This window comes from Columba livia, chromosome 1, assembly GCF_036013475.1.
Source record: "Columba livia isolate bColLiv1 breed racing homer chromosome 1, bColLiv1.pat.W.v2, whole genome shotgun sequence".
Taxonomy (NCBI): Eukaryota; Metazoa; Chordata; class Aves; order Columbiformes; family Columbidae; genus Columba; species Columba livia.
In genome coordinates, this window is record NC_088602.1 from 201710232 (window position 1) to 201738089 (window position 27858).

A 27858-nucleotide genomic window follows, 5' to 3' on the forward strand; every position below is an offset into this window, starting at 1 on the left:
TGTGCAAGAGGACCAAGTAAAGCCAGAAAACAAGAGCAGAGACAAGTAGTAACCTCGTCGCAGTGTGACAAGCAAAAAGATGCTATGATATGAATCACTACAACCCCACATGAGAAAATAGTTCATAGGTTATTGCACCAAATGTTTAAATGTTAACTTTGACTACAAGTTAAAAGGTTGTAAGTCACAAATATAGAGTACCTTTACTTTAAATGGAGAGTGAAAATAAGGTAAGCTAACAAGATCAAAGTAGTTTCTGACATCATAAATGTTTGTAGGAAAGGAGTCATTTAAAAATGCAGAAACATTCACATTGCAATGAGTTTAGTCTATTCTAAAATCTTCCAAGGACATTTATCCTACTTTCTACTGGAACATTAGCATGAAACAAACTTTAAGTCTTTGTGTCTTTGCTCAGAGACTATTACAATAAAGGAGATTTTGAGCTTGGTTTCACAGAACTAACCAATTTAATTTTTTCTTTCCACTAACATCTACACAAGCTTGGCAGAGCCCTGAACTGAATGGAAAGTTATATTTTACAGTGTTAATACATCTTTAATAATTATGCAAGACATAAAACAGGAAGATTTGATTTTCAGTTTTTTAAAAGATGGAGACCATCATCTCAGGTGTAATGCCAATTATTTCAGTAGTTTGCCTAAGGATTAATTTGATCTCACCCTCCTTGCTTCTCTTTTAGAATTCATTTCTATAAACCTGTTATTATATAAACTCATAATGTATTTATCTAGGGTGAGGCCAATACACAAGAACCGTGTTGAACAGTCACTCGAGGATGCTCCTTTCAGCATCCTCCTGCGAGACAACACACCCAGCCCCGCGGCGGGAGAGCACCGGCGAGCCCTGGACCCGAGGCCGAGGAACAGGCGAGTTCAGCACCACGGACAGGGGCAGCGCGGAGCGAACCAGCCGCGGGGCGGGGAACGGAGCTTGTTGCACGTCGAGCACTGAATTTACGAAGGGACAGGGAAAGAAAGGAGAAGGAAATCAACCCAAGCCTTGGCAGATGCACAAGGAGGTAAAGCCATCGCTATCCGGAATACTGAATCTCGTGACAAACAATTTAATTTATTATATAGCTTCTCTTTCCCCTTTCAACAAAAAAGGAAAAAAAAAATCGAAAAGAAAAATAAAAGCAAAAAAAAAGACTGAAACAGACCTCCTCAATCCATGACTATTTAATGAAGCCAAATGATAGTTGTAGAGGTTAAGAATTGGCAGAGTAATGGCTAGCAAATACATTATGCCCCAAAGCTATAAAAGATTCAACAAGAATCCCTCCAGAGGAGAAGCTCACAGAGCCCATCAGCCCTGAGCAGAGCTTCCCTGGCTACTATCTGAGCTGTGGGGCACTCAAGCCCTGTAAAGCACACACAGAGAAAATCGAAACGTTGCCTGCAAATCTCTCCTCTCCCTAGACACTGAAACTACCCGTGCTCCGAATCGGTGAGGATGGAAGGAAAGGAATAGGGCGCAGCCCTCTGGAACCGAGGACCCTCGTTTTTATTAGAAACCACCGGAGCGGGAACAGCTGGAGAGTGCAGGCTCCATCCCAGTGTCCGCACCCGTGCAGCCGCCCCCTTCCCTCCCCCAGCCAACAAAATGCAACGCTGGCTTCCGATGCAGCGAGCCCGGATGGTACTGCGACTCGCCCCCCGCCCCACCGCGAGGAGATGGAGAAGGGGGGAAGGGAGGAGTGGGAGAAGGGAGATTTTCCGTGCGTGCCTTTGCATGGGAGGCGGCTCCGCGCCGGCGAGGTTCCCTCTGGGCAGCCCCTGCGCCCTTGACATGACAGCGGCGATCTGCCTCCTTTCCTCCTCGCTCAGCTGGCTCAGGTCCGCCTCCACCCCGGCCGGGACCAGGTGCTGCAAGGGGGCCGCGGAGCCGCTGCCATCCCCGGCTGCCGCCGCCCCTTCGGGGAAGGCGCCCAGCCCTTCGCCTCCTTCCAGGCTCGCCTCGTTGCCCATGGCCGCCGCCGCAGTTCCCCGCTTGCCTCCTCTCCCTTCGAGCTCAGACCAGGCGGGAGGACGGCTCGCCGGCGCGCAGCCCCGCTCCCCAGCGGGCGGAGCGGCAGACACTCAGGGCTCTGAGGCCGTCAACACGGCCCCGCGCGGCGGCAGCAGCGTCGGGATCGGGGCCGGACTCGCTGGCCCCTGCTGCCGCCGCGGCTGCCGGGGAAATGCGGTGCTACCGGCCCCCCGCCGCCCCGCGCAGCGCATGCTCCGGGGGAGCTGACGGCTCCGCCCGCACACACCACCCCCCGCACCCCGCCCTTTAAAGGCACCGCGCAGCCCCCCCACCGCCTCCGGCAAGTGCCGCCCGAACCGCCCCACGCATCCGCTGCCGGCGCATCTTGAGAGGGCGGACGGGCCGCGGCCGTGGCGGCCTCTCGGCCAGCCCTCCTGTCGGATCCCTGCCACCCACTCACGGGAGTGCTGCCTCACGTTCTCCTTCCAGCTGCAAATAAGCATGTACTCATAAGCAGCCAAAGCTTGAGAGAGCCGAGCCCACCCAAAGCACAAAGTAAGGAAGGCTGAAAGGCACAGCTGGAGGACACCCTTCCAAGTGAGCCCTCAGAGCAGAGCCAATGGGGTCAGGTTGCTCAGGGCCATGTGCTGGTGAGTTTTGAACATCTCCATGGATGGAGATTTCACAACCTCTCTGGGCCCCTACCCCAGTATTTGACTACCCTCATGATGACTGGCTTCAGCATGTCAACATCTTTCCAAGAGTGGAAACCCAAACTGGACACAGGTCCCCTAATGCAGTCTCACAACTGCTGAATGTATTGGGAAGAATCACCTTCTTTGACTTGCTGGCTCCACTTGAGGTAGCATAGCCTGATCTGCTGTTGGCATTCTTCATCATGAAGGCATACTGCTGAAATGTGTCCATCTTCTCATCCACTGGGACTTTTTCTGCAAAGCTGCTTTGGGGACAGTCTGTCCTGGTCCATGGAGTTGTTCTTTCCCAGGCACGGGACTCTGCACTTGACTTTCTTCACGTTCACGAGGTTCCTACAAGCCCACCCTTCTGCTGCCATGGGCCCTGTAAGCAGCAGCCCTGCCTTTCAGGGTGTCTACCATTCTCTGAACTGGCATCATTCACAAAGTTGCTGAGAGTGTGTTCCATGCCTTTGCCCACATCATTAAACAGAGACATTAAATCTTATTAGCCAGTAAGGTACAACCACTAATGTGCCACCAGTTTGACTTCAAACAACTAACCACAACTGTTTGAGCCTGACAGTTCAGTCTATTTTTCACCTACTGTACAGGTCTCACTAATTTGGCTATAACAATATTATAATAGATTGTGCTGAAAAGCTGACAGAGTGTGATTTTCCTGGGGTAAACACAGGCTGTCTGTTTCCAACAACCTTTCTGTCCATCATCTGCTTGGACATGGCTTCCAGGAGGATTTGCTCTGTGGTTGTCTTGTGGATCACCTTTCCTGAAGACAGATGCAGTGCTTGCCTTTTTCTGGCCATGAGGGAACTTTCCCAGTGACCTTTTGAAGATGACAGAGTGGCTTTGCAATAGCATGAGCCAGCTCCCTTTGGTCCACCCCATCCAGTTCCTTCTGCATATTCAACCAGTTTAAGTGCTCTCTAAGTCTGTCTTACTCTGCTACAGATAATGCTTCATTCCCACATACTTTGGTGCTTGGCTCAGGGACCTGGGACACTAGATGACAAATCTTGCCCATAAAAGCCACATTGAAGAGCCACTAAGTATCTCAGCCTTTCTGTGTCTTTTGCCACTAGCTTTTCCGCCTCATTGATCGGAGGCCACATATTTTCCAAATCCTTCCTAGAGATCTTACTAAATTATGATTGTGTTTTGAATATTGCAATGTGTCTGTTAAACAGCTAGTTCTTCACAAATATCAGTTGTTTTAGCAACAGAGATGTGACACCATTTGGTGCTCTTGCTTATCTCCTTCATTAACATTAGTACTATTTTTCTCCAGACACAGCTGTATGCAGATCAGACCCCAAAATGACCTACATAAGGATGCTGTCTAAATATTTATAGTATTGTAACAATCAGAGACCATTTTTTCCAGTCCTGGTTCACTCTAAATGATGACACTAGTAGCAGTTGGGGGCTTCCTACTCTTTTCTCAAGTTGCTTTAAGTTGCACATCAAAAGAATAGCTCGGCAGAGAACACAATAAAGCACAGAGGGAAAATTCTGTAAATGGAGTAGCATGACATGAAGTGTAAGTGGATGCTTATTCACACAGTTTTCTGGGTAAAGACACCCAAGGAGCCTATGGAAGAGGTGGCACACAGCACAGTCACACCTGAACAAAGATGAATTCAATTGGCATATGAACTAAAGGTACAAATCTCACTTAAGGGTTTTAGAGGGAAGTAACTACACATCTCTATTCATGTAACACAAATGAACATCATATACTTGGGTATTGATAGATTTGCAAAGGGCTACTGTCTGGAAGAAGGCAAATGCACTATGAAGGAGGGGCTGGCCACTTGGGAAGATTATAAGGCTGTTGTCAGAGGATGTAGGGAGGCAACTAGGAAAGCTAAGGCCTCCTTAGAATTAAATCTTGCGAGAGGGGTCAAAGACAACAGAAAGAGCTTCTTCAAATACATGGCAGACAAAACTAACACTACAGGCAACGTTGAATGGGGCAGGTGCCCTGGTGACAGAAGATACAGAGAAGGCAGAGTTACTGAATGCCTTCTTTGTCTCTGTGTACACTGACGGAGGCTGTCCTGAGAAGCCCCGTACATCTGAGGCCCCAGAGGAAGTCAGAACAATGGAGGAGTTTGCCTCGGTTGATGAGGACTGGGTTAGAGACCAATTAAACAATCTGGACATCCATTAATCCATGTGTCCAGATGGAATGCACCCACGGATGCTGAGGAAGCTGGCTGAAGTCATTGCTAGACCACTCTCCATCATCTTTGCTAAGTCATGGGAAATGGGAGAGGTAACTGAGGACTGGAGGAAAGCAAATGTCACTCCAGTCTTCAAAAAGGGCAAGAAGGAGGACCCGGGTAACTATAGACTGGTCAGCCTCACCTCCATCCCTGGAAAGGTGATGGACCAACTTATCCTTGGTGCCATCTCAGGGCATATCAAAGATAAGAGGTCATTAGGGGCAGTCAACATGGCTTCACCAAGGGGAAGTCATGCTTGACCAACTTCATCACCTTTTATGAGTACATAACCAGGTGGATAGATGATGGCAAAGCAGTGGGTGTGGTCTACCTTGACTTCAGTAAGGCATTTGACACAGTCTCCCACAGCATCCTCACTGTTAAACTGAGGAAGTGTGGTCTGGATGATCGGGTAGTGATGTGGACTGCAAACTGGCTGAAGGAAAGAAGCCAGAGAGTTGTGGTCAATGGGGCAGAGTCTAGTTGGAGGCCTGTATCTAGTGTAGTCCCTCAAGGGTCACTACTGGAACCAGTACTATTCATTATATTAATCAACGACTTAGATGAGGGAATAGAGTGCACTATCAGCAAGTTTGCTGATGACACCAAACTGGGTGGAGTGGCTGACATGCCAGAAGGCTGTGCTGCCATCCAGCGGGACCTGGACAGTCTGGAGAGTTGGGCGGGTAAAAATTTAATTAAATATAACAAGGGCAAGTGTAAAGTATTGCATCTGGACAGGAACAACCCCAGGTTCCAGTATAAGTTGGGGAAAAAGCTGTTAGTAGTGTAAGGGAAAGGGACCTGGGGGTCATGGTGGACAGCAGGATGACCATGAGCCAACACTGTGCCCTTGTGGCCAGGAAGGCCAATGGCATCCTGGGGTGTATTAGAAAGGGTGTGGTTAGTAGGTGGAGAGGTTCTCCTCCTCTTCTGCTCTGCCCTGGTGAGACCACATCTGGAATATTGTGTGTCCAGGTTTGGGCCCCTAAGTTCAAGAAGGACAAGGAACTGTTTGAGAGAGTCCAGCGCAGAGCCACAAAGATGATTAAGGGAGTGGAGCATCTCCCATGTGAGGAAAGGCTGAGGGAGCTGGGGCTCTTTAGCTTGGAGGAGACTGAGGAGTGACCTCATTAATGTTTATAAATATGTAAAGGGTGAGTGTCACGAGGATGGAGCCAGGCTCTTCTCGATGACAACCAATGGTAAGACAAGGAACGGTGGGTACAAACTGGAACACAGTAGGTTCCACTTAAATATGAGAAGAAACTTCTTCTCAGTGAGGGTGACAGAACTCTGGAACAGGCTGTCCAGGGAGGTTGTGGAGTCTCCTTCACTGGAGACATTCAAAACCTGCCTGGATGCCTTCCAGTGTGACCTCATGTAGGTGTCCTGCTCCAGCAGGGGCATTGGACTAGATGATCTTTTGAGGTCCATTCCAATCCCTAACATTCTGTGATTCTGTGAAGATGAGGAAAAGGGAATTTAATCAGTGAAAGCATTTAGTTTTCTGATACATACTAATGTATGCATTCATATGCACTTAAATATACACATATACTTAAATATTCTGTGGTGGGGGGTGTTCCTGTCCTTTAACTGAGTATTCTGGAAGCTTATTAAGTTCCCAAATGCAATTTTTCTAAACAAACCCCTATATTTCTTTATTCAAAGCCAAAATAAGTAACATAAGCAATAATCTTATAATAAGTAACAATAAGTAATAAGCCTTTGACTCAGACCTAGAAGTCATCTTATTTTTAAAAACAGATGTCTTATGTCAGATATAGATGCAGACAAAATAAGTGAGATCAAAACATATTGCATTCACTCGATAAACCAATTAAAACTGGGGAAATAGCAGTTTTACTAGTGCTTACAGATCAAAACAGTATACAGTGTTCCTGTTTCACTGTTAACATGTCCTGAGGTAGAAGATAGGGGGAAAGAGACATATGCCTAGGGAAGTAAGCTGAGCTCAGGTGGAGATGCAGGATGAGATATGACCTTCTGTGGGAAGTACACTATTGGCTTCACTGGAGCCAAGGATGTCACCTTAAAATGATTATAGTTTCAAATATCTTACGTATTTTTGTGCAAACTGGCTCTTTTCACAGTTCCATGACATTTACCTTTGGTTCTAGAACAGAATGAAATCAATCATTATCTGTTCCAGAATTCCCACTGCAGGCCTGTTTTCCCTACATCCCATCATTTCCACACCTTTTTCCTGATATACTTCAGTCTGTCCAAAAGTGACACCAGGTCTCTCATTTTGCTGTTGCCGATGAAACTCAGAAACTAATGAGGCGTAACATTCTGCTGCAGCAAGGAAAGTAGAGTTATCAAATGAATCAGCCTCTTTGTCAAAAGTCATAATATCTGACTTGGAAGGAACAGCTTGGTGGTGTCAGGGTAAATACCCGTGTCAAAAAAAAAAAAAACAAAAACAAAATGTATTTTCTTAATCACTAGCACTTAAAAATATTATTAAGACCCTTCAGAGATAAACCAATCTCTTCAAAATGCATGCAAATTAGAGCTTTGCACATTAATTTAGAGGCAGAGATATAGAAGCAGGTTGCCTTCTCTTAGATACTAGGTAATATACAAAGGAAAATCATGAACAGAGGCAAAGCCAACTACCCCTTGAGGGCTCACTCACAGTTTTTTTTTTAATTTTCATTACATCTGTTTAAATCCAAAATAGATCAGCACAATCCACAAACATTTATAGATTTCACAACACTAAGTCCATACACAGTATTATTATCCTTGAAAAGCAAAAGCATAGTATATTTTAAGTGATGTATCTTCATTGACACTAGGGACTGCACTGTATCAGTAATGCAGTAGATTAATTTGGGCCTGACCGGTTTGGTATGCAAACTAGATGCATCAGGTTGCCAAAAGAGCCCATCCAAGTTAGAGCTGAGTAGGCAGAAGCAGCACAAGGACGCTGGTTCATCTTTTGCCAGTGCTGAATCTGATCTAGGGCAAGTGAATCTCAGTTAAGTGTGTATCTTCAGCACTAAAATAAGTGCTCAAAGTTAATTTACTGATTAACAACACGGAAGACGTCCAATCTTCTCATCAGTAGGCTGCTTAGTATAGATGTACTCTTTACGTTTTAAAGGGGAGAAAAATGTTTTTAGTGCATAGAATTTTGAGAAGTAATACTAAAATCATCAGAAGAAAAGAATGAGAGGTCACACCTTGGCATGAGCTGGCAAAATGGGAGACAAAGAAAAACTCTTCTATCTTAATAATATGTCTGGCATTATGCCCAGATAAAAGTGAAGGAGGAAAAAGGTGAGTTAATCATTAACGATTAACAGAAGCTGTACCGATCAGTACCACAAAGTAAAGTAACATTAAAGAGAAACTAGAATATTTACTTATAACTATCTATAACACTTTACAAATTAATTATTTTGTATTCTAATTTTTACAAATACCTTGCAAAATGTTACAGTGCCCCATCACATTACCTACTCCATTTCTGAGACTGCGTAGGGTACTTTGAATTTGACAGACATGGCTATGATACATCCAACAGTTTGGTCCATCTGCTATACAGAATGAGCAATGCTTCTTAATCATTGCTGTTTTCAGACAGTTAAAACAATGCATTTGATAAATATATTTAAATTTATAAAAAATAAAGGGAAATTACAAAATACCATGGTGCAGTCTGTTGCACAACTGTGTTTGCTTCCATCGCCTATTCACTATCTCAGAATGCAAGTGATCACACTGCACCAGAGATTAAACAGGAGGGACACACCAAAATCACATTGGATCAATAGAATAAATGGAATTTGCCCAATACAAAAAACCTTACTAAGTTTTTAGAAGATGAAATAAAAGAGTATGAATATCTCTTCTGGAAAACTATTGTGCAACACATAGGAAGTAAGAATATAAAGTATGACATAAGTTATGTCTATATAAGTGCATAAGCGAAAAGCACACAATGCTTTAAACTACACATTTATATGGGCACCTGTATGTACCACTCGTGCACTAGTGTACTAGGCATTTCACTGGTGCACGTTATATGAAATGCCTATTAAGGAGTGGAAAAAAGTGCATACACACTCTGCACTAAATGGCTACATGCTCTAAAACAAGAAAATAGGAGAGTAAGGCTTCTCCTCTCACAAGTACTAATCCTGTATCAAAACTACTCCTCTACATACTAACCAAAATTTGGATAAGGGGTGCACATCAAATGTTCTTCAAGATCGCAATGAATCTCCAGTCTCACTTGACTTACTAGTCGCCAAAACTGTCAATAAAGGACAATAACATGGTACCTTGTGAAACATCTTGTTCTATTCAAATATGTATTACTTTTCTCTCTCTACACAGAATTTTCTATTCTATCAGTTTGTACAAGTAGGTTGAGAAACCATAGGAATAGTGAATTACCCTGTTCCAAAGATATTACAAAAAACACCTACTTAAGCGGGAAAAAAAATAAAAGATTGAATATAGCACAAAAACTCTCTGGGGAAAACAATATTTTCAGTATTCCAGACTTCCTGAATGTCTGTTTTTTGGGGATACCACGTGCTCTGATACAATAGTGTTGATGTTATACTATCTATTTATTATTAAATAAATCACTTTCGAACCACCAATGGAGATATGTCAGCCTCATTATCATCAGTCCAACCAAAACACGATTAGTAGATGCACTTTATCTCAGCGAATAGCCAGCACACAGACACCTGTCTAAGTCATCCTAGCAATCTCACAACCAGATTTGCTTGCTTAAACAAAACAAGAAGGTCTGCCAACTGCCTGCAGCACAGCAATGCTGATATGCTCACAATATGGACTCCCACAGTATAGATTAGTCACAGTGTTAAAAATCTAATGTTTACTTGCAATCAGTGCTTGTAATACACAAATAGTGATTTGCATTGTAAAGCGAAGAATGGGACAAAAAAAGCCTTAAATCTAAAAGCCTGTATCCTAAACCACCTGCAAAAACAGCAGCATGTAGTTTTCTCCTGTCATTCTCCAGCTGCTTTCTCTAATTCGAGTTTATCCACCTGCAACATTTAAGTACCACTAATAGTAGTACAGAAACCATCACAAAGAGCTCAATTTTTATTTGCTTTTATGGTGAAATAGTCATAGCTGGGATGACTATAATTCAAGAGCAAAAGCAGTCAATTAGGAAGAATTTAGGGAAAGATTTGAACCATGACTAGAATCAAATTATGATAAATCACATTACAGTAAAGTAACCGTTCAGTTTATTGAATTGGGTTTGTATCCACAAGCGTAACACTGAGATTCTCAGGATCTGTCTCTTAGGATAGTTATTGGTAAGATAAGACTGTTGAAAATTTTCATTCCCCTAGCAGTTATCTCCTTCATACCCAGAATACAGTAGGTACTTAAACTGAAAACTGCATAGTCTAAACAGAGGAAAATCTCATTAGTGAAGCTCATATTTAGATTACATGTCCAGGTCCCACCTGTACCACAGAGCGCAGGCTTTCACTTTAAACACAATATTATTTATTTTTTGTTCTAAATTAGTTAACCCATGAGGAGGAGAGAGGAGTGTATGTTAAGATTCATTAGGACTATCACAGGTAGTTCACTTAATTTACATAGAGCTCTGTATAGAAAGCTTACTTAAAATAGGATTCTTGAGATAAAATCTACTTTACTGTAAGTATAATATTTAACTAAATATTGGCCGAGGCCACCGTTACCAAGAATAAGAGATACAAATGAAGCATCTGAGTCCTTCTTCACAAGCTGATATGTAGAATGATAAACAGGGTCACAGAACACACAGTTCCAGTGGTTACTGCCTGTCGCTTTCTGTGTATTGAGTGACACATTGTAGACCATGTTAAATACACATTAACTAGATTTTCTGGCATGATCTATCAGCTGGCTCTATGGTAGAATTAAGGAGAAAAAGAAAAAAAAAATCTTTGATCTATGAAGCCCTTCTTAGAATGGGTTCTGGATACTGTTCATTTCATGCAAAATAAACAGCCTTTATCCCAGAACGTGTATCTATTCAGAACTAAGAAAGTTTATCCTTCTTTTCAAGTATGTACTTAGAGGCTTTATATTCTTGACACTAGAAATAGCTTCTAGTTCATAAAGGAGCACTGTCTTTCTCTTTGGGTTCATATATTGGCTGTGTCTGTACTAAGGAAGTAATTGAGTGTATGTGTTTTCTAATGACACATGTTTGGCCTCGCTACTGGGTAGACTTCAAACAGGGAACAACAGCAGCTTTAGCTCTAGTGGACTGGGAAAAAATCTCCCTTGTGCCCTGAAGTCCATTTCTCTCAACAGTTTTTGCTCTCTGTAAATAATCATTCAGATATCAGAATCCTTATCAGCATTTTTGCACCAAGCAATTAGGTACTACAGCTGGATTTAACTAAATTAGGGTACCTACATGTAAGTGCCTTCAGATGGACTCTACATGTGAGCTGAGTGTTCAGACTCCCATTGCAGATGGAGGAGAGCCAGTCCATAAACATGAAGAGGGAGTCAGGTGAACGACAGATGGGATTCAGTTGCATAACATGTTATATGCTACTTAAACTTCAGCTGTCAAAGCAGATATTTTATAAGATATACAATTTATTTCATAAATTCTTAGTCGTACCTGCCAGCCCTACTGTAAGGCATATTAAATGGCATTACATGCCTCCTTGTGGGCACATGATTCAAGTGAGCAGTATATACCTCAGAAAGTTAACCAGAATGGTGTAAGCTTCCGCTAACTAAATGGGAAGCCAGCCAGCCAGCTTCCTTACAATTTAGATGTCTCCATCCCTTTAGCTGAATTTAAGTGCCTTCTTGAAAAGTAAAGTTTATAAGTCTTTCTTATAAGTGTTCTCTTCTGTCACAGTACAAGCCTCTGGCTGATACATCCAGTGCAAATAACACCTGCAGTTAAGATCAAGAACACATTCTAAGCTTCACAGGAAAGCCTTTGTAACAGCTTGAGGCATGGAGGAAAAGGACTATGTAAAATTTTTCAAACAATACTTCTGAAAAATGAACAAGCCAGTCATGGGCCAGGTGGCAGAAACATATTTTTATGGTTTTGTTGGAACATTTGCAGAACCACAAAATGACAGAGTGGCTGGGGTTGGAAGGGACCTCTGGACCATCTTATCCAGCTTCCCTGCTCAAGCAGGGCCACCTACAGCTAGTTGCCCAGGACCATGTCCAGACAGCTTTTGAATATCTCCAAGTTTGGAGACTCAACTGTGTTTCAGTAGTTCAGTGGAATACCACTAAAAACCTTGATGTTTCACATCATACAGCACCAAAGTCACAAGCAAGCCTATGATCTAACTCAGCTACAAGGTTTCCCAAAGCAGCAGCAACAACAAAAAAATACAGTCATTTCAGAGATAAGACTGCAGAACAGCAGCAAAAGCACTATGAATAAAATATCCAGCTTATTTCTCTTACCAGCCTGACTGTTACATAAAGAAGAGTATCTAGCAAAAAACATAACTAACTCAGAAGGAGTTTTAAATTACTACTATAAACTAATCCAGTTTAAAATAAACCTCACTCATTTGGGTTTAAATACTTTTTATGTTGCATTCATTGATTTTAGCATCTCAGATCAGCTCTCACCACCTGAAACATAATTTCCACTTTACCAGAATTCACTCATATAGCATAGAGATGCTTAAGAATTGTAGCAGATTTAGTTAAGTTTCTTAAGCTCCTAAAGTCTTTTGGACTAGTTCACACAAAGAAATTCTGAGGATATGAAGACAGATGAATATACAATTTCAGCTAAAACAAGAAAATATTCGCTCCCACACAGATCTTCTCCCCACTTTCATCTCATCCTCCTCCTCCCCTGCCCTGGAGTCAAGTCATTGTTCCATCTATGTGTAATTCCCTTAACACCCGTAATACATTTATACAAAATAATACAAAAACACAAGTAAAAATAACCAGCTATAACTCAGAAGCCACAGAAAGAACAGAATCAAAGAGTAATGGAGCACTTCCCCTGGGTTCTGGTGGGAGAGGTTGGGTATGACATACTGAATTCTCAACTTTGCTCCTTACCACAGTGTCTTTGACTGTCCTGTGATTGTAGAGAAGATAAAACATTTTATCATAAAAATAATGGATATATGCAAAGATTTAGAGAAAATATGCACCTACAGCGTCAATGCTAAATAAACTTATGTCCTCTCCTTTCCTTCACATTTTGACCTAGAAAAGTGACTTTGAAATCTAAGGTTCATCTTTGTAAAATACGATCTAGATGTTTTTTAGGTCTTTCACTAGGATACTTTCTGAGTTTGCCTTCAGCAAAAACACAATGGAAGAACAGCCCTATAAAGGTAATTGTTTTCATCTGTGTCAAAGACATAACTCTCTTCCAGTTTCATTTACATACCAAGATTTCATAGACATATTCTAGTACAGCCATGTTTGCTATTAAATATACACTCCAGACATAAAAATTCACAAAATAAAATAAAGGAAATCTACAACACAGCCAAGATTCCACATTTGTTAAAGATATCTCCTTCCAGAAACAACTCCAATGCAGCAGATCAAAATTCTTAGGAGACGAATCTTTAACAACTGCCAGTAGTCTCAATTTTGAACTTACAGCTGTCTCTCTTTCTTCTTAGCTTTCCATTATCCTTACTGAGTTTTTCCTTAAAGAATAGCTACATTTTTCTCTTTAAGAGTTTTTCAAATCCCTTCCCAGCCAAGACCCTGCCTAACTCCTTAGCAGAAGTTCCTGACTCACTTTGCTCTGGATGTGCTGAATTATTTAGCAGATAGAAATGTTTTCTCCGCTGCCATGCAGATCACACAAATACAAGAGGAATACCACCTTGCTTTGTTTGTTGTGTTTTTGCCCTGAACTGCCCAGGACATCAATTGAGCAGTTTTCTATTCTCATTCTCAACTTTCATATAGGCACCAAGGAAAACCATAGGAAGCTTAAGCAGAAAATAAAGAAGGAGAAAAAAAAAAAAATGAGAGAGAGATTGGTACATGAAAAAAAGCAATAACTAAAAAATAGTATTCTTTGCCAAAACACTGTAGTCATAAGCATAAAATTTCCCTTACAGGGTCAACAGGCTTGTATATAACATTAAAATAACAGTTTCAAAGGCCAGTTCAATTTTAAACTCCTGCTCTTGTGACTCAGCTTCTATTGATTTCTGTTTAAGAACTCTCATTTTATATTTGCTTTTAAGAAAAATTATTGTAAATAAAATATAAATAGTCTAAGGCTTGGTGCCTTTAATAATTTTTGATCCAAACTGAATTTTTCGTATAAATTTACTATTTAATTGATACAATAAAGGACAAATTAAATACTTTTTCAGCAGATGTTTTCAAGATCCCAGAAATTTCTAGAGGTAGTAAATATGTTGATCAATGAGGCTCACAATACCTCCCAAAAGATCAAAATACCCTACTTGACAGCATTTTTGAAACCATTTTTCCTAAGTACATGAAACTTCAGCAATGCAAAACAGTAACATTTAGCAATATAACTAATTGGATAGTGCCCTTCTATGTGCACTTAGAGAATATTACACAACAGTTAAGACTGCAGTAGTAGGGTTAAAGCGGTTATTTTTCTTCAGTTTTTATTCCCATCCGTGTTTGTCCTAGTAATTATTCCTTCTTCCTCTTTCCTATTTATCAAGTAAAAATTTGAAAGACGCTTATGTTGCTGTTCATAAACACCTTTGAGAAATGTCACTCTCTCCACAGTGTGAAGCTGCGTTTTAACTGTGTATAACTACTGTTCATGATACCCTAAATGCCCTCACAGAACTGCTGGTCCCACTGTTAGAGAACACAGCCACAAAAAGGTAATTCACAGAACAAACAGAAATGAACAAACAGAAATTTTAATATAACCCTAAAAATTTAGTATACATTTTGAAAATACTAGGAAAGTAATGTAGCTGATAATATCACCCATTGAGAGCAGCAAAAAAAAAGCCATACAAGCAGTGTTTAATTATAACTTATTATCTACTATTAACCTATTTTATAAAACAATTAATTACAATGAGAGATTATATTATATAAGATTATAATGCCTTTCAATGTATTATATGCTGCTATGAAGCTAAAAACTGCATGTTGCTTATCTGTTTTCTAACGTGATATTTATGTACCCATACAAACTTTTGATATTTTTCATGCACTCCTAATAATACACTGATTTTTTACTTATTTGTGAGAAGTAACTTTCTTACCATAATTCAAATAAAATTTGAATCAAAAGTACTATAAATTAGGAATTTCACTAAGGAAATTTAAAACAAAAGGCGAGTTCGTTACTACTAGTTACTGTTCAGCTCCTGAGATTCTTTTTCTTTAAAAAAAATATAAAAGGTTCATAATTCAATATGGAAAAGCTGCTCAACATGAAAAAAAAAATACAACTGATAGAAGAATTGCTTACCTTAAACTTCATCTTTCCTTGTAATCGTGATTTTTTTTGTCTTCATATCTCGTGGTTCCAGGTAGCAGTAGAATGAGAATTGTCTTTGTCCCTGTGAATGTCCAGAGCAAAGAGGTTAGTCTGTGATATATTGGTCTCTCTAATCTCTTCATATCCTCCCTGGCGCAACTGAGTATTTTCTGTAGCTCTTAATACTGAACACAGATTGCAAAATCAGTGATTCCAACTGAACGTAGCAGGAGAATAATTTGATTCCACATACTGTTTTATAACATAACAGCCTTATATAAGGTTTAGCCAATTCAAGATATATTTTACAAAGGAAATAATTATTTTCAGGGCAGGAATATACCAGAGTGGTATACCTTTGATTATGTCCTTTACTAGTTTATTATGTAAGGTTTCAAACAATCCTTTTTAATTTTGAAACTATCAGTAATATACTTAATGCTGTTACAGGCAGCATGTGAACAAAAAGGATTTAGACCATAGCTGGCCCTGATCCAAAGACCTTTTGCCCGTGCCCTGCTCACACACACACACACACACACACACACACACAAACCCAGCTCTGGAGAGCTGCCAGTGCACACTTAAGTCACCTGTTTGAGCTCTTCTCTAACCATCTCCTAACTAATAACCACCGTTCCTCAGAGAAGTTAAGGGAATGAGCTGGGAGGAGAGGTGGGATTTCTCATTTAGTTAGCAATATGTATCTGTGGACTGGTTTTATCAGTGTCATATATACATATATATATATGTATATATATATATATATAAGTTTTAATGGCTCTAGATAGAAAAATATGTTTGCTTTCTTCAAAATAGCTTCCCCAAAGTATTTGCCATCTTCTGCAAACTCTTAAATTCATTGAAGGGGGAAAGCTTTTTTAATATTCACAGTCTTAACATTTTTTTTTTACCCACTTTGTTTTTTCCCCTCTCAATTCTCAGTAGAATTTAAAAGAACAAACCCAAACCATAGAAGGAATGAGCTGATCTAGCATGATTGCTTCTGATAGATGAAAGCAGATTACATCACATGAGGATTATAGATTAAGATTACTGAGCTGGTTGTGCGAATGCCTATGAGTTCAGTTGTTGTTGTTTTTCTTTACTGTAACTTTAGAAGTTGAGTGGGTTTTTTTAATGTGTTTTCACATGCATAGTTTGGTCTGTGAATTTCTTATGCCTGTTTTCAAGTGGAACAAAATTTAGTGTTACAGTTGTTCTTTTATTTCTACCAGCTGCCCTCATACAAATCCATTGTAGGGATTACACATTTTATATGGGTCTTAAAAAGCTCCTATAGACAGAAAAACAGATAGTGCTGGAATGCCACTCCCCAAGCTGATATTAAAATGAAGTGGCTTCTGTTTCCACCATGACACAAAACTGTATGCATGACCAGTACCTAATCCTTTAGAGACAGATATGCTGTTGCTGAAATACCTCTAAATTCTGACCCTGCTTGATATTATGCTCAGATATATCCATATGTATGTACACCTGTAGAAAACAAAAACTTGCACTACACACACATACAAGCAAGTTATCCATTAACACATTAAAAAACATCTAAATATTGTGAAAATTCCTATAAAAAGTTATAGTATTTTTCCCTGATCACATAATCACATAGTTGAAGATTAGACTACTCCATTGTAAAGATACTTTTGTTCTGCTTTAACTCTCATAGTGACCTTCCAATATATTCCACAGCCACACACAAAATAAATAATGCTTAAACTTATGTATATTGGGCAAGGGAGATGTCCTTGCTCTCTGCAAGCAACAAATCATTCACGCTTCATTCATTAGCAATGTCACATTTTGACACAATTCAGCAGCTGACTAATAGTATGAAGAAAGTTTCTGATAGTTCATCATCATACAAGCCTGATAATTGATTAGTTGTCTCTGTTGACTGAAGCTATCAACTTTGTACTGGAAAGCTGAAACTTTAGATGTCATATTTTCCCCTCAACAGTCTGCTGGCCAGTTTCTGAAGTTTACGTTGAAACTAGCAACTTCCAATTGTGTTTCGGGATCTGCTGATTTCCTGTCCCTTGAGTTTGTTGAAGTGTCTTTATGGTTTTACTCAGACTCAGATCTGGATCAATACTACAGTTCAGTGCTAGGGAAATGGCTGCCACCTTGACATGTTCAGATTTGTTTTGGTAAGGTATCAAGGGTGTCACACTTTGCAGGGTCAAAGCAATTTTCTTGAAGTCTGTATGTTCACTGCAGTGCCTGTAACAGATCACTAAAACAAGTGGGGAAAACCAACCAACCAATCAACCAAACAAAAACCTCTATGAAATCAAGAACAGCAAAAATATGTTTCTGTCTTCAGCTCAGAACTTTTGTTTAAAAATTTCACTTCCCATGTGCTTCTTTTGTAGATGTGCAGTAGAAACATGTCATTCAGAAATCATGTTAAATTTGCAAATATAATTTATCCAGTATCTTCAAAGTCCTGAAGATTTTGTGTTAGCTAAAGTTGGTCAGAATTTCCATACATTCTGTACAACTTGAGTCTAAGAAATTTAACTTTGAAATTCATGTGTGTCCATTAAAACATAACAGAGAGCAAGTCTAAACAGAAAATACTGAATTCTCTTATTATCAAGTTTGTTGTGACACTTTAGTAAATGACATTCATAGCTGTTTCAAAACTGTACACCTTTCAGACTATTTTCATTAGTTCTAAAAGGTCAGCTTCTTGCCCAGAACCTTATTGACCCTTATTTTCCTTAAATATTTTTTTAAAGGAATTGCTTAATTTCATTTTAAAGTCATATACGCTTTTATTGGCTGCCCATGCCCAGACATGGGCTGCGGGGGCTGTGAGGAGCGGCTGGGGTTGCCCAGGTTGGACATGGCTGGTTACAGTCAGCTCCAGCCAACCCCCTGCAGGGCACAGCTGACCCCTCAGCCAGGATGGTGGCACCTCAGGGAAAACCTGCTGAGCTATGGGCAGAAAATGCCACACAGGCAGAGGAGGAGTGAACAGAAAAAGTGAGAAACAGCAGAGGGGCATCAAGATCGGAGAAGTAAGATGTGAAGGAGATGCTCAGGGCACCAGAACCCATGGAGAAGACCACAGAATCACAGGATGGTTGAGGTTGGAAGGGACCTCTGGAGATCATATAGTCCAATCCACCTGCTAAAGCAGGTTCACCAGAGCAGATTGCACAGGAATGTGTCCAGAGAAGGAGACTCCACAACCTCTCCGGCCAGCCTGTTCCAGGGCTCTGACACCCTCAAAATAAAAAGTTTTTCCTCATATTCAGATGGAACCTTCTTGGCTTCAATCTGTGTTCGTTGCTCTTCATCCTATCATTTGACATCACTGAAACCATGCCAAAGCAGATGTCTACACTGCAACCCATGGAGGACCCAACCCTGGAGCAGGTGAATATTCCCCAAGGGAGCTATGGCCCATGAGAAGGACCTACATCACAGAGGGCTCCTAAGAGGCACTGCAGCTGGTGCTGTCATATCTGCTCTCACACCGCTGAGTTTTTCCTGAAGGACAGCAGCCTCTGGAGAGGACTCCGGTTGAAGCAGGGTAAAGTGTGAGGAGGAAGGAGCAGCAGAAAGGAGCTGTATTGACCACCACAACACCCCATTCCCCATGGTCCTGCACCGCTTGAAGTGACAGTAGATAGAAGAGTCAGAATGAAGGAGTAGAATTTTGGAAAAAATAGTGAGGGTTGGTGTTTCCATTTTTGTCTTCATTTCTCACCATCCAACTCAATTTTAACTGGCAATAAATTAAATTAATTGAGTCCATTTTTACTGTGATGCTAACCGGTAAGTGATCTCTTTCTCTTTGCCCGAACAGACAAGATATTTTTTTCTCCCTTATATTGTTGAGAAGGGGGAAGAGAGTGGCCAGGCCTGGCAACAACTCAGATCAACCCACCACAATACTCTGCTGATACCTGTTTGTTAATTACAGGATGAAAACCTTAATGGAACACATCAGTGTTCACATGTTTGTTGTGGTATACCACTTGTATCCTAACAAAAATGAAATTATTTTAAATTAATTTATATCATGCTTTGTTTAGGTAAATGGTAGCACTAACATTCATACTTCTAAACTTCAGTACTTTACTACTTTTTACAGCACATAAGGATATGTTTCCATCTTCATTATGTGACAATTAATGTTTATCTAGAAATTTACTATGTAAGCCAAAAATATAAGCAGCCAAGGTAAGATTTGCATCTGAAATACTTGCATTAAAAACAGGTTTCCATGTTCACACAATTAATTTAGCCTGCTGGACTAATACAAATACATCTTACACTGCTTACAATTAACTTGTGAGATGCACAGTAGATATTACTGAATAAAATCCTTCCTGGACCTGATGTCTATTGGCACAGCAGGGCTTATGTCTACATATGCAAAATCTTTTCTACTTCAAAACTAGGTTGCCATCCCATAGCACTTACTGTGAGCAGTCCATGGTTGTGAGGCTAGGGGGTTAACAGACTGTTTATTTTATAATTAGTTATAATGGCTTTCAGAAATAATATCTATGATGAAAGCAAACAGGAAGATCTTTCAAGTAGCTGGCATCTGAATACAAAATTTCTGTTACTGGTAGAAACAGCAGCAGAAATTTTGTGTATGCAAATGTTGTTCCACGTTATCTTCAGTGTTTGTCCTAACCTTCTTGCGAAGTAATCTGTCTGGAGACAGATGGAAAGAGAATACAAGATTAGAGATGACTGCTACATTTCTTCCTCCACATTGTAAAAACATCCTTTCCAATCCAAGATAACTGTTGATTCGCCTTCACAAGAAACTCTGCTCTCTTCTTGCACTGCAACTAAAGAAAATCTCGGTAGCCAGCTTCATTTTCATCTCCTGTTTGCTTCCTCATATGACATTTTCCCATTATTGTGTGCTTGAGTGATGTTATTGTGTCTTGTAAGGAAGTGGGATTTTTTCAGAACAAGCAGGGAGTCACTTGGCAGAAACAACCTCCTAGAGTTATCTTTAATGTTTTAGCATTGGCTCTGATAACACTGTTGTATTACTTCTGCAGAAAACTGCATAAACAGATATATAGAATTTTTAGGCCTCGAGTAACAGACGTTATTTTTTGTTTTAGTTATATGCTTAAAAAGAAAATAAATACTTCTTTCCACTAAGGAGTATCTCTCCTGAACAATGTACTTTTCCTATGATGTTTCAAATATCCTATTTAAAAAAAATTAAAAGTAATTTAAAAAGTTCCCGATGTTCATTGAATCTCTGTTCCAAAGATATCTCAGCTAAGAATGTGGCTGTAGCATTTAAAGTGTGGTATCTCCTCGCCAACATATAAAGTGATGAAGCTGTTTGAAATGTTTCAGAATTTTGATGATCAGAACATGTGAAATAAAATTTCACACTTCAACCACTTTAATATTTTTAAGTGTTATATACATTTCATCCAAATACCAATGCTCCAATTTTATTCTTTGTTCAGCAGTACTTAATTGCAAACATTCATTGAAGCTAGAAAGCACCAAGCATGAATATGTTATCCTACTGAAGTTAGTCTCTTTTTGTCATTAACTCATGTGCATTCAGGATCTTTTCCATTGCTTCCTCAAATTTATTTATTCTTCTTTCTGCTTACTAAGGGTAGGAAGTATGTAATCAACGTGAGCATAGTGTACCAATGAGTAGCCTATATTTTGAAGAACTTTGAAAAAAAAAAGACAATTTATACATTTCTAATTTATTATTTTTCTGTCTCAAGCATCCATTCTGTCCATGGACATGACTTTGGTAAATTATTTCAAATTATAAAGAGATTAATATTAATTTTTAAACATCTACCTGTAGTTTTATTCCCATAGTATGTCTTAATACTTGAACTTAAAAAATAGAAAAAGGCCAGCTGACATTGCTTCATATTTGTATGATGCACTTACTTGCATACCCTGTATCACCAAATGGTTCCCAATTAACTATAAAAATAGAAAACACAGATGCTGTATGTAGTAGCAAAATAAGGCTGATTAAACGCATTCATATCTCAAGAGCTGAACCTCTTAACAGATAATTGGATTGACATCTTCCCAAAAGAGACGCACCAGCAGGTGGCTTTTGAATTTGATAGAAGTCTACAATTTCAAATAATTGATCAGTGGCAAGATCCCACTGTCTCTCTTTAGTTCTGGATCAAGACTTACACCATATGAACACAATCATGACTTGTGAGCCCTGGTGTACATCCCAGCATCCGTGGACTTTCCCCGTGTATTCAGTTTATGGAAGGAGTTCTAATTTGTACAGTGATAAAACATCAAATAATTCTGGTACAGAAGAACCTATTATTTTTTTCCTCAGAGACAGTGATCTGTTCAACAGCCTTATAGCCTCAACTCTAAAGGAGATCGCACAATTTGCAGGAACCAGTTACCAGGTAACTTCCACCAGAGATTACACATTGATGCCAATGGGGCTGCACCATAAGAAATGAAGCACAAATTGTGAAGTACATTTATGCTCAGCCACAATCCTATTTCCTCCCCTCAAGCTTGAAGATGGAACTTTGCTTTTTATATCTATTATAAATCATGTTCTTTCCATTGCCTGCAAGCTTGCTAGACATTTCCAGAGGCATAAACAAAATTAAACCAAGACAACTGCTTGTGCTGTTAATACAAATGCTTTTCCTTTCTCCAAAAATTTTAACCCTTTGTTAACAAACTCTTAAAGAAATGTCCCCTTCTCTCTTCCCAAAAGTAAGGACATATTTATGGTTTATTGTAATAGCTTTAATTGAAGTTTTCCTGTAGATGCAGTTAAATAAAGATTCTCCTAATTCTGCAGGCAAGTTCTTTTGCCACTGACTGTCAAATTCACTTATCCCTTCTGTAAAATATACAGTAGATTAATCTCAGTCAGGTTTGGCTCCATTTCTTACATGGCTCTCCCACTTCTACTATGATATGAGAAGCAAGAAATCAAATGTTTTGTTTGCCCCAAATTGGGGTAAAATATACTGAATATTCCTAGACATGATTCAGAGATTCTTCTCTCAAGTTCTAGAGAAAATCTATTACTTTCTCCAGCTGTGAAAATAGAATGTTCCCAAACTCAGTACTGTTAATTATCTTATAGTTATAAATGACAAGAAAAGAAATTCAATTTCTAGAGCTGTATGGTCATCTGTGAGAACACTATGTTCAACTTCTGAATAATGATGAAAGAAATAATGACAAACGTTAAAAAAAAAAAAGGAGAGGTGTTCTGTGGAAGAAGTGTTCCTTTGAGCTCTGTTCTTAAGAAAAGGGTCTGAAAAGTTCCCTGCATTCAGAAGGTAAATTTGTTTGCTTGTTTATTTTTAAGTCACTTTGCCATATTTTTCAACCTTTCATTCAACTGAACTGTAATTACTGGAGATATTGGTTATATTTATGTAGCTTTATAAAAAGACTCCAGTTTTTATAAGAACATCAAACTACTACAAAATGAACACTGTTACAGTGTAAAAGAGAGAAAATTAACACTGCAGGGAGCATCAGAAAGAGAAAAAATATTTTAAAAGCAGATTTAAACTGTCTATTCCAAATTCCATTTAAAGGTTGTAAGTATTTAGCTTCTATAATCTAATAATGCAAGTGTAAAATGCAGACAAAAAGAAAATTTCATGAAGAATAAGACCTTTTTTTAACTTAATAAAGAGTTTTTCTTGTAGCTACTTTCCAGCTGTAATTAATTATTTACCTTGGCCTTCATAGTGCAGGGAGAAACAACCCCTTGCCATTTTCATTATCTGAAGAAATTACTTGAATGACAGAGTTACCTTGTGCCAGGGCTTCTTGTTCCGAAGGAAGACAATATTGCCATACTTTTCCCCCTGAGCTGTGTTCTATAGCAAGGCACAGAAATGCGAACTGCAGACAGAGATCATGACAGATGTTTTAGATACGAAGTTCATGCAGAAGTTTTCGTTGAAACTGTTTCTTTATCTAAGTTTACAGAGTTAAGGTATTGCATACAGTAAATGGACAGTTATGCTAAGTTTCTTGAGGAAGCTTCCTAAATGCTTCTGTTGCTTATGCATAGACAGCCAAATGCCTTAATGTTTAGAGAAAACTATAAGCATACAGGTGTCAACCGCGGTGAAAAAGCAGTTTTAGTACTGCACATAAAGTAGCTTTAAAACCATGCAAACAGCTCAAACAACCATGAATACCATCTAAAAAAAATCTAATGTAGGATTTGCTTTTCTCCTGGACCTCTTCCTACTTGTTTAAGGTAATTCAGGGAACAGGAATGATTGAACATTAGCCTGCTTTACCTAGAAACAACTTCTTATCTCTGAAAACTCTCATGGGAATATGTTAATCCATTGTGCTGTACACCTTGTAAACAAAATACAAGAGGAGGCTTAGTAAGACATATATACTATAATTTCTATATTTCCTGAGGAACCTTCCTTTTTATTTGAAGTGCTGAATTATCTGTGCTCTGCTGATAAAATGAATCTGAATAAGGTTCTTGTTATTCGACAAATTACTTAACAAAGGAGTAAGTTCATCTGACCTTTCATTTGTTGGTTAGCCAGTTGCTGGTTGATACCAGGTCAGGCTGGTACCAAGAAATAACTGGAATTAAATGCAACAGTATACTCAGAGAAGGAAGGAAGGATTTTACAGTTGAAGTCCACTTTAACAAATACTCTTCTGCTTCTCTTCTGCCATCCACATTGTGGTCCACTATTTTGTCCACCTCTGTAGTTCATTTTGGTAATTCATTTCAGGTATGCATCATTTGAACAGACTTAACTTACAGGCAGGTTCACATTTATGCATCACTCAGCCTTTGTCATATTGTTTGATTATGATGTTATACAGAAAACATCTATTGTAATGTTTTTATTTTTCACAAAATAGTCAGATTTGACAACATCCAATACTGTTCTTATTCTTGAGATGTTGGTTAAAAGAGGACTCGCAATGTTTTAGATAATACAAGGAAAAAAAAAAAAAAGGCCAGGTCTTCAGAAAGCGATTCAAAGTTTATTTTGACATTCTGTGCAGACAATGTCATGTGGTATACAAACAGCAGAAATCATAAATAACAAATTATGTGAATCTGGTTGAAATGTCTTGGCTTCAGATTGAAAGCACTGTGTTTACGTTTTGGGTTGCAATGTGCCTTTCAAGGCTAGTTTGCATATGTGTGATATTACAGAATAAAAGGCTGCAATGGTAATGATTTAGTGCTGTTAGTATGAAGCAGTCAGAAGCTCATAAAAGGCCAGACATAAGCTAAGTTAATGCTAAAGCCTAAGCAGCACAAGACTTAATTTTTGGGAAATATTTTGAGGTTTTGTCCCTATTTTTTTCTTCCCTTTTCCAGTCAAACACATAAAAGAGAATAATTGAAGTGTATTGAACAAGAAAATCAAAGGAGATTTCCCTTCACATGTGTTCAGCTGGCTGTTTTTAAAAGAAAATTAGTAAGCATTCCTTTTATTCATGAGTTACTGGGGGCCATAACTTCAACAGTACATGAGCACCTGCATATGTCAATAGGCAGGAATTACATTTCCTAAAATGTAGGAAGTTAGGTGCCTAACTTCCTAAGTTTCATCCCACTAATCAGTCTAGTCCCTAGAGCTGGTGTGTCACACATCAGCCTCACGGTTGCCTTCAAAGGGCTGAATGCAATTTTAGACCTGTATAGATGTAACTCTTCTACATTTATACAGTTCAAAAATTGCATTTCACCCTTTGAAGGCAACTGTGAGGTTGATGTGGCCCCTGGTAAAAATGAGTTTGATACCCCTGTCCTAGAGAGTAGCAAAAAAGAAGAAAGAAAAGGGGGTGGCAAATGCATCAAAGACTTTTCTTTAAATGTAGGATTAAGAAGATAAGACAATCACCGATGAAAAGCACACAGAAAGATATTCTGGTTGTCTCATTTTAGGTTCCCAATATGAGACCTGTCCTTCAGGCCATGAGTTTGTACCTCTCAGGACACAAAGAAAACCCTACAGGCATTCCTTTTTGCATTTCTGCCACACATTCACTGTCAAGAGGAAAGAAAGCAAGGTTGCACACCAAATGATGAAAGGTTTCCCTTTCATCTATCAAATTATTTTACCATTCCAGTACCATTTTGCACCTTTAAATGTTCATGCTGAAAAAAATTTGGTTTATTAAGATATACTGATGTAAAAGTAAATGAGAAATAATGGATTTATGAGTCTAGATTAACTTAATCTTTCTACTGATAATAGATTACATTTTCATTTTCCATAAAAGTTAGGTGAATTTTATCTATCTGGATATTAGTTAAGCATCTCAGATAGTGCCACATGGGTGAGAATTGGATAAGGCTGAGATATTTTGTTCTGTGGAGAACAGGTAAACAAGAAATATGAAAAACCACACTAAAGATCAGAAGAACAAGCCTGGGAAGGGTTTTCAAGTAGATCTTTTCCAGAACTAGTCATCAAGATTATATTTTAACACACTTTCTGATGTCCTTGGCACAAATTGGAGGAGTGGGTTAATGAGATTCTCTGATTAAAAAGTCATTGTCCACACAGCAAAGAATTGGAAATTCTCTTCCACAAAGGAAAAACTGGATGACCTTGAGAATGGTAATAACAGAAATGAAGTGAAATTGAATAGCTTGTGAACTTAAGGCTAAGCAACAGGAATTGATGCCATGATCCAGACAGAGAGTCTGAAATAGCAGAGGAAAAGAACATGGGTAAATAGATGTGTTACAGGATAAGTAGAAACCACTGATGCGAGAAAGTTTTGAAAAGCAGCGAAGACAATCTAAAAATGTTTCAGGCTTTATATTATCAGGAGAAAAAGAGAATTTTTAATGTCACTATAAAAGACCTTAAGGTCTTACGCTCATCCACAATACTGTTTAAATCAAATGTGGTCATTCTGGTTCAAGAGAAATTAACTCAAATAAAACACATGAGAAATTTAACCAAGAGTACTGCAAAGTCTGCTTTATGAGTGGCAATTAAAGAAGCCTTTTTGCCCTGGTGAAATAAAGGCTGAGAAAGGGATACAATCACAATCTCCAAATAGATCAGAAAAATAAATATACAGAAGGTGAGAAGCTAAAGAACAATGTCAATACAGGAAAAAAAATGAATATATTGCCTCCATCTTGCAGCCAGCTGGCATTAGCTGCACTGCACATGTGGGAACCTTCTGATATGTTCTCACAGAATCCACCCTTGTATCCGGCTTGCTACCAAAACCTGGCCATTTAAACAGACATATTTGACAAGGGCAAGTGCCAGATTTTGTACCTGGGACACACCAACCCTGGCTGTACTGTGTCCTGGGGTGCATCAAGCACAGCATTGCCAGTCAGGTGAGGGAGGTTGTCCCGCTCTGCTCCACACTGGTGCAGTCTCACCTGCAGCACTGTGTGCAGTTCTGGGCGCCACAGGATAAAAAAGATATGAAGCTACTGGAGAGTGTCCAGAAGAGGCTACAAAGTTGGTGAAGAGTTTAGAGGGGAAGCTGTACAAGGAGTGGGTAAAGTCACTGGGTTTGTTCAGCTTGGAGAAGAGGAAATTAAGAGGAGATCTCACGGAGGTTACAGCTTCCTCACAAGGGGAGAAGGAGGGGCAGACACTGAACTCTTCTCTTTAGTGACCAATGACAGAACCCAAGGAAATGGCAGGAAGATGTGCCAGGGGAGGTTTAGGTTGGACATTAGGAAAATGTTCTTCCCCCAGAGGGTGCTGGACACTGGAACAGGATCTCCAGGGAGGTGGCACTGCCTCAGGCCTGACAGTGTTCAAGAAGAGACTGGACTAGGTCTTCAGACACATGGTGTGAACTGTGGGGTTGTCCTGTGGAGGGACAGGAGTTGGACTCGATGATCCTTGTGGGTCTGTTCCAACTCAGGACATTCTATGATTCTATGGCTCTATGACACTGGGAATTCTTAGAAAAATGAACATGCACTTTTTTTTTTTTTGTTCACAGATATGCAGCAATTAAAAAATAGATACAGTACAATGCAAATATGCATAGCTTGAATTTCTACTTGAACAGAAGCAAATGTTTATGTCTTAGCATTCAAAGTAGATGTGCTGTACCTTAAATGGCATGAAAATTGATCGGTCAGCTTCAGAGAAAGTCTCCATTGGAGTAGACCAGATACATAATCAGGAGGACATCAAATTATAAGATATGCAGCACTTCCCAATTTTCACAGGAATGACTACAATCTAGGATGTGTATTTCATCATGTGTGATGAACAGTAAATTTTCCATTAATAATTAAACTGACATTTAAGTGTTCAAAATTAGCTTTTAAGTTAATCTTCTCTGAGACGTATCCATGTATCTCTGTTGTAATTATAGCACATTTGCCTCATTTAATTGAAGCTTTTAATCTAAAAGGTTATGTTTTAAAACACAC

At 39.3% G+C, this 27858-nt stretch overlaps 1 protein-coding gene across 16 annotated transcripts in view; it reads right to left on the bottom strand.

Annotated features, from left to right (window-relative positions):
* PCLO (piccolo presynaptic cytomatrix protein) overlaps window positions 1–27858 on the bottom strand; it is a 434071-nt gene that overhangs the window by 355696 nt on the left and 50517 nt on the right. For 10 of the 16 annotated variants that reach the window (XM_065049212.1, XM_065049210.1, XM_021300604.2 and 7 more), the window contains exon 1: window positions 1750–2245. In XM_065049212.1, coding sequence (XP_064905284.1) covers window positions 1750–1991 — 242 coding nt within the window. In that variant the 5' untranslated portion in view covers window positions 1992–2245. Of the gene's footprint in view, window positions 1–1749; window positions 2252–15416; window positions 15508–27858 lie in introns of those variants that run through there. The other 6 variants (XM_065049211.1, XM_065049205.1, XM_065049218.1 and 3 more) reach the window with 4 other exon arrangements.